The sequence below is a fragment of the Chanodichthys erythropterus genome, chromosome 2 (genome assembly GCF_024489055.1).
Source record: "Chanodichthys erythropterus isolate Z2021 chromosome 2, ASM2448905v1, whole genome shotgun sequence".
In the NCBI taxonomy this organism is placed as follows: Eukaryota; Metazoa; Chordata; class Actinopteri; order Cypriniformes; family Xenocyprididae; genus Chanodichthys; species Chanodichthys erythropterus.
The window spans coordinates 14,929,630-14,940,000 of NC_090222.1; the positions used below are offsets into that span (position 1 = coordinate 14,929,630).

The window sequence follows — 10,371 nt, forward strand, 5'->3', positions numbered from 1 at the left end:
TTTTAAATTCCTACGCTCTTGTAATCTTTAATCAAAATAACTTCCCCTCCCTTTTGCAACAACATCTTGTTTCTCTCAGTGCAAGGGTGGGACAACCTGTCACTCACATGACATCACAGCAACATCAAACCACAACCATCCAATCAATTACCGATGGACAAAATCAAGTCCCACACAACATTTTGTTGTTTGTGAAGCTGCTTCACTCAGATATATACACCAGAATAGGGAAGAAAAGACTATCACAACTTCCATTTCATGCCGACTTGAAGGTATACCAACAATAATACTTTTTGTCCGCAAAAAAACAAACAAAAATAACGACTTTATTCAACAATTTCTTCGCTACCCTGTCATTCTCCTACCCTATTCTTGTTGTAAACACAGTGCAGCACTTCCGTGTTCTATGTCAAAACGGAAACAAGCCACAACACAACGGAATAAAGCCACAACACAACGGAATAAAGCCACAACGGAATAAAGCCACAACACAACGGAATAAAGCCACAACACAACGGAATAAAGCCACAACACAACGGAATAAAACCATAACACAACGGAAATGCTCCCGACTACTAGGGGGCTCTCAGAGCTCGGTAAAGTTAGATTTCCTTGCCACGATTAGTTTCAAAAGTATGTAACCCCTGTATATCGACATTACATATTATTTTAAAAGCACCTATGTGCACAATATCTTGATAATTATACCTGTGAATGATTTGACGTGCTTCCATGGCGCATGATGAAGGGAACGTCTGCCAATTCCACCAAGTGGTTAAAACGTATAATTTGTATTCATTACAATGACTTTGTTTACCATTTAAAAACAGACATGTTCAAATTCCAAAGCTTGTAGTCGGTTTCTATTGGTAAGACTGACTTACTACAGGTGACATTTTGACAATACATACAGGGAGGTATAATTTTACCTGTCGTAAGTCAGTCTTAGGAAACTACTACAAGCTTTGGACCATGAAAAAACCCTTTAAGTGAATTACAGTAATATATGTTACAAAAATATATGTAAACAAATTGTGTACTGTACATAAAAGAAGGTATCGGCACAATTTCACCTGTAGTAAGTCAGTCTGGTCACTACAACAACCTTTGGAACAACAACAAAAACTTTTGGTGAATTATACTGATTTTGTTCCTGAAAATAATCGTTTATTGTTTATTATACATGAAGGGAGGTATTGACAAAATGTCACCTAAAGTAAGTAAGTCTTACCAACAGGAAGTAACAAGCTTTGGAATTTGAACATGTCTGTTTTTAAATGTTAAACAAAGTCATTGTAATGAATACAAATTATACATTTTAACCACTTGGTGGAATTGGCAGACGTCCCCTTCATCATGCGCTGTATGGCTGTATCGCGTCAAATCATTCACAGGTATAAATATGAAGCTATTGTGCACGTTGTTGATTTTGAATTAATATTTCATGTTGATATACAATGTTTACATACTTAAAACTAATCATGGTATTGATATCTTTGTAAGACTGTCGACTTTATAGAACAGTGCAAGGAAATCTAACTTTACTGAGCTCTGCGAGCCCTCTAGTGGTCGGGAGCATTTCCATTGTGTTGTGGCTTTATTCCGTTGTGTTGTGAACTTATGTTTGCTTTTTTAATTTTGTTGTGTTATGGCTTTATTTCGTTATGTTGTGGCTTGTTTCCATTGCGTTGTGGCTTTATTTCGATGTGTTGTGTACTTATGTTTGCTTTTTTAATTTCGTTGTGTTGTGCACTACTGGGCCACCATAGCAGCATGACACATGAGTGTGATGCTGACGCAGGAGCTGGCCAATAATGAGCCGGTGTTTTGAGACAGAACACTGTCTATACAACATAAACAATATAGGAGAATGACAGGGAAGAGAAGTTTAAGAATTGTTAAATAAAGTCGTAATTTTTGTTTGTTTTTGCATACGAAAAGTATTCTCTTTGCTTCATAACTTTAAGGTTGAACCACTATGGTCACGTCAACTGATTTAATGATGTCTTTACTACCTTTCTGAGCCTTGAAAGTGGTAATTAAATTGGTGTATATGGAGGAGTCAGACAGCTCTTGGATTTAATCAAAAATATCTTAATTTGTGTTCCGAAGATAAACGAAGGTCTTGCGGGTTTGGAACGACATGAGGGTGAGTAATTAATGACAGAATTTTCATTTTTGGGTGAACTAACCCTTTAACGCTAATAACACTGATACAGTAGATCAGTAATTGAGGCAGGCATGTGGCCAAATGTAAAAAAACACAAATGTACTTACACAAATGTAATGGAATATTTACGATTCTGTTGAGTTTTATCAAGGTGTTATGACCTCCGTTCGTTTTCCAGAATCTAATCTGTGTAACACTTAAAGACGATTGGCTGCTCAAACACAGAGCAATAAGAACAAGGTGAGGACAGCGTGTCTTCTGAGTGCTTTGAGGGACAAAACAGCCATCAGAAGAGAGAGAGAGAGAGAGAGAGAGAGAGAGCAAACTAAACCAAACCCCATCAGTCTCCTGGCTTTAATTAAATTATGTGCTAAGGGCAGGAGCCGGGCATTGTGGGAGAGCGAATGATTTATTGGGCTGCCCCAGCACTAAGCTAAATTACTATGCAATGCTGCAAAGCTTCCTACACCAGAAGCACTCTACTCTCAGTGCCTGTCTGGAGTAAAACAATGCACCAGCACACCCAGAATCCTGTGCAGTGGTTTAGTGGCTTCTCGGTTTACCCACAGCCCTGCTGTAGGTATTACTGACACTGGTCCCAAATGCCTTCCAGGAAACCACACAAGCCTACAATGTGATTGTGGGACAGGAGCCATGGGGATGTTCCATAGTGGATTGAACATAATGAGGATGACCACAAGCGTCCCCTGATGTTTAAACATTCTGCTGCTTATACATACAAAAGATCATGTAGAATCATGTGACCTGCTTATGTGTCAAGGTTGCGCCTGCTTTGAATTCCCTCCAGCTCACATTATGTATCTGCTGTGTCTTTCATTCCTTGTCCTTTTAGCAAATCCACTTATTGGAAAGTAAAGAACAATGAGTCTCACCTTTTGTCCAGGTCTTCCAATTTCACCCTGGCAACACAGAGGAGGGGAGGAGGGAATAAGAACAGAGTCAGTCCTTCAATGTTACACAATATATACAGTCTTGCTCTGATAGTGTCACTGACTTAAAGGAATAGTTTATCCAAAAATGAAAAACCAATCATTTATTCAGCAACTACTATAAGACTTTATTTCTTCTGTGGAACACAAAAGAAGATATTTAAAGAATCTGTTTATTTAAATATTTAAAGAATCTGTTTTTGCCCATACAATGCAAGTCATTGGGGTCCAAAACAACATCGGACTACATTAACTTTCATTGTACAGCAAACACTGAGACATTTTACAAATATATTCTTATGTGTTCCACAGGAGAAAGAATGTAATACAGGTTTGGAGTGACATGAGAATGAGTTACATGAGAATGAACTATCCTTTTAAATACATGACAGGAATTGCCATGTGAATTAAAGTAATCCACAAGGTTGCAATTGACAGCGTCTGTGGACTGATTATAATTACCACAGAAAATTATTCTGTTACACTTTATTTTAAGGTGTCTGTGTTACGGTGTAACTATACATTTAAGTATTGAGTAATAATAATTAACTACATGTACTTACTATAGGGTTAGGATTAGGATGTGGTTTAGGTAAGCTGCATGAAATCATTCACAATTTATTGTAATTACATTTAACGTGTAACAAGGACTCTGTAAAATAAAGTCTTACCAATTATTCTAACCCATCCCTCAGTTTGTAAAACAAGCAAAAATTTTGTTTACAGTAATGTACTTACAAATTACAATAGAAGTCTATGAGGCAAGACATAAATGTTAATGGTATTAAAAAAAAAAATTAAATAATAAGTGTTACAACAAAAATACTGTGACAGAATTTGCTTGCCAACATTGTCTCTGCAAAGTTAATACATTTTTTTAAACTCCAGTCATGACCATGTTAAAGGGATAGTTCACCCAAAAATGAAAATTTGATGTTTATCTGCTTACCCCCAGTGCATCCAAGATGTAGGTGACTTTTTTTCTTCAGTCGAATGCAAATTATGATTTTTAACTGCAACCGCTGCCGTCTGTCAGTCAAATAATAGCAGTAGATGGGAACTTCAACTATAACAGTAAATAAAACTTGCTTAGACAAATCAAAATTAAAACCTGCGGCTCGTGACGACACATTAATGTCCTAAGACACGAAACGATCGGTTTGTGCGAGAAACCGAACAGTATTTATATAATTATTTACCTCTAAAACACCACTATGTCCAACTTCGTTCAGCTTCCTGTTAGTGAGGTCTAAAAACGCGTTGTGATGACGGAAGTGATGTCTCGCCCATATACTTCAATGAGTGCGAGACATCACTTCCGTTGTCAGAGCGCGATCAGACCTCACTAGCCGGAAGCTGAACGAAGTTGGACATAGTAGTGTTTTAGAGGTAAATAATTATATAAATACTGTTCGGTTTCTCGCACAAACCGATCGTTTCGTGTCTTTGGACATCAATGTGCCGTCACGAGCCGCAGGGTTTAATTTGGATTTGTCTATGGAAGTTTTTTGACTCTTATTGTTCAAGTTCCCAATCACTGCTATTATTTGACTGACAGACGGCAGCGGTTGCAGTTAAAAATCATAATTTGCGTTCGACTGAAGAAAAAAAGTCACCTACATCTTGGATGCACTGGGGGTAAGCAGATAAACATCAAATTTTCATTTTTGGGTGAACTATCCCTTTAAGTCTGTAATCCTAGATGTGCAATTTTTGTTCGTTTTTACAAACTGAGAAAAAATATTGTTTATAGTAACTGACAATGTCACAGATGTTGTCGTTAAAACTTAATAACCCTTAATAACATATAAACAAATATATAACAATAATGTATAAGAAGAAGAAGAAGAATGGTTCCATTTTATTTTACAGTTATGTGTAATATAAGTAACATCAGGTAATATATGTAAAATAACGGTAATATAAGGTAACAGTAATACTATATGTAATATATATACTGTATTATTATATTACTATATGTAAGGTAACCAAATGAGTTAAGGTTAGGTTCTGGGGTAGGTTCAGGGATAGTACCTATTACCCAGTTATTTTAATTACTATAATAAGTACATAGTATGTACACACGGTAAACAAAATATTTTCATGATTTGTTTTAACACTTTTTTCTTTTGTCAAATCAACTTAGATACTTAATGTAGTTCAGATTACAATATATTGAGTAACTCTGTTAATTAAACCAATTTTAACTAGTATTAACTCAAATTTTTAATTTCAATGAACTCAAAATTTTAATGCAACCAGGTAACTTACTTTTTAAAGTTAAATCAACAGTTCTTTACAGTGCATGCTAAATAGGACTGTAAAATAAAGTGTGGTAATACTTTCTTTTACAGTGTCGTTACATATGTTACATGTAGTTACTATAGTAATAACTATAAATTATGCATAATTACATAAATAAAACAAACCATGCCCTAATCCTATCCCTATAGTAAGTACATGTAATTACTATTAATATTACTCAGTACTTAAATGTATAATTACACTGTAACAAAGACATCTTAAAATAAAGTGTAACCTAAAGGGTTACCATAATAATAATAATAGTAATAATAATAATACAATCTTTTTTTGCTTCTGAACACACTGAATCACTTAGATATGTATTTTTATTAATTTACATAAGAATGTGTCATACCTTATCTCCCTTTGGTCCCTGTGGTCCCGGCAGTCCAGCAGGACCCTGATCATAAAAAAAAAACAAAAAAACAATCAAAAACCTTATCAAAAACCTCTTGCAATTTTAGTTAATATCATTGTTTAAAGCCAAAGTATCTATAATATCTATTTTGACCAAGTCTGTCAACTACAACTTATTGTCGTGAGCGAGTCATTTCAGAATTTCCAAACTGTTTCCGAACAGGTCTCCCAAATACTCCCCCTTCCATTGTTTGACAAAAAACCACCCCCAAACTCACGTCATTGGTTGTTGTCAATGTTGCTGTGTTGGCTTGTGCAATCAAAACAATGATCAAAGCACCAGAGAGTCACAGTATTTATACTTTTGGGGAAATGAGCTCATGAATGTCTTCCTCATAGTGCTTAAACAAAAAAAAAATCATGGCTGTAGCAAATTACAGTATTACAACAGGATGCATTTATAATGTTCTTGGCCGACAATCGCAATAATATTCACCACATAATTAATAACCTATGACAGGGATCAAACTGTATTCAGAGTGAACTTGCAGGGCAGGGGTCTCTTGGGGTTGTTTCTAAGAATGGCACGATGGAGCAGAGGCTGGCAATGGAAAAAGGTCTATTTCCATCTGCTCTAAATGTGGAGCGTTAATGGCCTGCTGTTTCGTGGGGGGCCAAACTGGTCACATCCGTGTCACTACAGAAAGACGTCTGGGGAACTCACACGGGTCTCACATGCTGAGAGGGTTATGGAGGCTAATTACAGAGCTGGAACTGACCATTGTGACAACCCAATACTCTGCTTCCTTGAGGCACCTTCACCAACTACGCAATCCTCAATAAATTTGCATGTGACTGTTGTTATTATTTCTGAATAAATACTTAACATTTGAGTTTTAACATCTGTTAAACATAGCTTATGGGTCAATGACATGACGCTAATATTTTTTTAAAATTCAGATCTATTCATTTATTCAGAAATGCAAAAAATGACAGACTCAAATACATCTTTTCTATGATGACCATGTTTTTAATTTCGGAATTAAAATTCATAAAAGCAAAAAAAGAAAAAAAGAATGTCACAGACAGTGATAGAATTTGTCCTGATATCTGTAAGGGTTATATTTAGTTTCATTGTGTTTTAATTTGGTTTTCCCTGTTCATTCATTATTTGTTGTCATGGTTACTGATTGCTTTGTGCACCTGTTTCTTGTTCAGGTTGTTTCTCCTGTGTATTTAAAGGATTAGTTCATTTTCAAATAAAAATTACCCCAAGCTTTACTCACCCTTAAGCCATCCTAGGTGTATATGAGCTTCTTCTGTCTGATAAACACAATAGGAGAAATATTAATAAATATCCTGACACATCCAAGCTTTATAATGGCAGTAAGCGTTACCAAATGAGTATGAGCTGAAGAAAGTGCTTCCATCCACATCCATCCATCATAAACGCTACTCCACACAGCCCGGGGGGGTTAATAAAGGCCTTATGAAGTAAAATATCTAGTTTCCGCCAGACCGCCTTCCATAATCAACTTGTGAAGAAAGTGTAAATCTCTCGCAGTTCAAAAAGCTTACGCTACATCCTACGCCTTCCTTATTCAATTCACGGAAAAAGCTGACTTGGCGCCAGTTCCGTTTTTTCCGTAATTTGAATATAAAAGGCAGTATGGCGGAAGCTAGATATTTTACTTCATAGCTTGTTAAATATAGATTTTTTTTTTTTTTTTTTTACACAAACGCATTGCTTCCCTTCAGAAGGCCTTTATTAACCCCCCGGAGCTGTGTGGAGCACACGTTTATGATGGATGGAGACACTTTCTTCAGCTCATACACATTGACCCCACACACTGCCATTATAAAGCTTGGATGCGTCAGGATACTTATTAATATTTCTCCGATTGTGTTCATCAGAAAGAAGAAAGTCATATACACCTACAGTAGGATGGCTTGAGGGTGTGTAAAGCTTGGGGTAATTTTCATTTGAAAGTGAACTAATCCTTTAAGCCCTTTTTAGTTTAGTTCTACTCATTGTCCAATACTACTTGCTTTGATAAAGCTGTTGTGTTGGTTTTCTCATGTGGACTGTTTTCATGTTCGACTGCCTTCTTTGTTTTTGTTAATAAAGTTAAAATTTTTATCCACCTCACCTCTTCGTTGCCTTTGCCTTGACTGCATGTGACAATATCATAATGCAGCATTATTAAAAGAATGAAATTTTTGAAAATAAATATTCTATTTCTTTAAAATATATATTTTATTTGCTTTACTACTTATTTATATTTATAAAACTTTTGCAGACCCTGATTACTGTGGATCAAGGTTGGATCAAATTTGATAATTTGATCTTTTTTTTATTTTATTAAATTGCAAGGTTAGTTCAGGTATGTAAAATGTTATGGACTCCCCAAAAGCATAAAGATTAATACTAATTAATGATTTTCTTTGACAGTTTTTTAAAGGGGTCCTTGATTATGATTTCACTGTTGCTGTTTGAGCATAAACAACATCTGCAAAGTTATGATGCTAAAAGTTCAATGCAAAGGGACATATTTTCTTTTACAGACATCACTTTTTAAGGACTGCAACAAGCTTCTTTCTGGGTTGGTGACATCACAAACCCTAAAATTTACATAAATCCTGCCCCTGAAAAAATGCAACAAAAGGGGGCGAGGCCATGTTGGGCCGCTTTAGAGAAGAGGAAGAGTTGTTGTAGTAGAGTGTTGTTGCCATGTCGTCATTTTACACTGGACTGCTTCACAAATGAGGGTTAATTCAATGCTGGATTTGCACAAAAGATTAACATGACGGCACATGCTAGTCGATGAATCGAATCAACTCCACAGCAACTACATAAATTTATCCACTAACCATTCAGAAACGTCCAGTTGCATTCTAAAAGTTGTAACTTCTTCCTGAGTCTCTCCATCAGTGTCCGACTTCAGTTTGAACAATTATGTAAGGCTGAACAATACGTGACAATCGTGATTTTGGCTGCGTGAGATTTTCCAGCTTTGTTGTTGTTGAGCAACCGAAGCATGAGCTGTTAAAGCTCCGCCCACTTTTGGAAAGCTTGCAAGGAGCATCAGCTCATTTGGATTTAAAGATATTTTTCTTGAAAATGGTATAACCAAAAAAAACAAACAAACAAAAAAACAATTCAAAACCAAAAACTATGTTTCAAAGAATCTAAACAAGTTTTTTTTTTTGTCTATCATATATCCCTCTGCCTCTTGTACACAGTGTTTACCATTCAAACAGTGTAAAAATCAACCTAGCATTCAAACAACTACAGATTATTGCTGTATGACGTTTCACTCATTGTGAAGGAGTTGATTACAAATATATTATTTTAAAATCTTGCAAGTTTTTGTGCTAAAAATGTATGTGAATGCATCTTAAAGTCTGTTTCATAGCTGGAGATTTCTGTGTAGTTTAGGCCTATGGTTTCATCCTCAATATTATATAACATTTGAAGCACATACCTGAGGGCCAGGAGGTCCTGCTGGTCCTGGAGGCCCTGGGGAACATGTGTGGGTTGTGGGACTGCGCTTCTCTTCTGGTGTAACATCAGTCTCAGTCTATAAGACAAGTCATGTAAAATTACATCAGAGAAATATGACAAAAATGAGAAAATGTTAAATTGTTACAGTCTTTGCAGCTTTCAGTGGTAATCACACGCCTCTTTTGACTTTTATTTACATTTATTTATCACAGTGATGTAGACATAGCTGTCGTGGTCATGGGGACAAACTTAAATGTACTTATTCACACCCTGAACCCTTGGAACCTACATCAGATCCAGGTGCTGGATCAGCGGTCATGTGTCAGGACTCACCAGAGACTCCTGCCGCCACAGTGAAGGGGGAGGGAAGAGAGGAGGCGGAGGTGGACTCAGTAAACAGCAGGGGTTGAATTTCTTTCTGGTTTCCAGCAACTGGAAATCTAGATGTGGGGAAATGAGTTACAAGAGGAACATGTCAATAGACACGTGGGTCAGCGGAACAGTGTTTCACTCCACTGTTTTGGAAAAGAGACTGAAACACATGACAACTATGATAGTTATCATGTGGATAAGATTGTAATGAAAGGCCATTCATAACTGAAACTACGAAATATTTAAAGATTTATCTGCAAACACATGATGCTAGAGCTTTCATCAGAGATAAGATATTTATAATGACTTCATCAACTGGTGTCAAAGTGATTTTTAGTGATTCTATGGAGTCAGTTCACCTCAAATTCACAGCTCATTGCATTTACTATGAACAGGATCCACTAACATCTGAAAGCCACTTTTTCTTGTCATATTGAACGGTGCATGTATCGTTTTATGATTTGAAACCTAAATTCTTTTGAATTGTTGTGCTGTAAAAGTAAAATGTAAAATCTGTCTTTATTTAAAATAAATGGTACTTGCTTTTATATTTTGTATCTAATGCAATGATACATTATTCATACTTACATACATTATTCAGTGTTTGACTTTAATGTCCAAATACCTTTTCCTATTTTTTTGTTTTGTTTTCAGTTGATGTGTGCTGTCAAATCGATTAATCATGATTAATCGCATTTAACACAAAAGTTTGT

At 35.9% G+C, this 10,371-nt stretch overlaps 1 protein-coding gene across 1 annotated transcript in view; it reads right to left on the reverse strand.

The window, feature by feature from the left end:
* colq (collagen-like tail subunit (single strand of homotrimer) of asymmetric acetylcholinesterase) overlaps positions 1 to 10,371 on the reverse strand; it is a 32,077-nt gene that overhangs the window by 18,134 nt on the left and 3,572 nt on the right. The window contains exons 2-5 of the mRNA XM_067402289.1: positions 9,620 to 9,726; positions 9,267 to 9,362; positions 5,780 to 5,824; positions 3,064 to 3,090 (exon numbers count right to left, since the gene is read on the reverse strand). Coding sequence (XP_067258390.1) covers positions 3,064 to 3,090; positions 5,780 to 5,824; positions 9,267 to 9,362; positions 9,620 to 9,726 — 275 coding nt within the window. The remainder of the gene's footprint in view (positions 1 to 3,063; positions 3,091 to 5,779; positions 5,825 to 9,266; positions 9,363 to 9,619; positions 9,727 to 10,371) is intronic.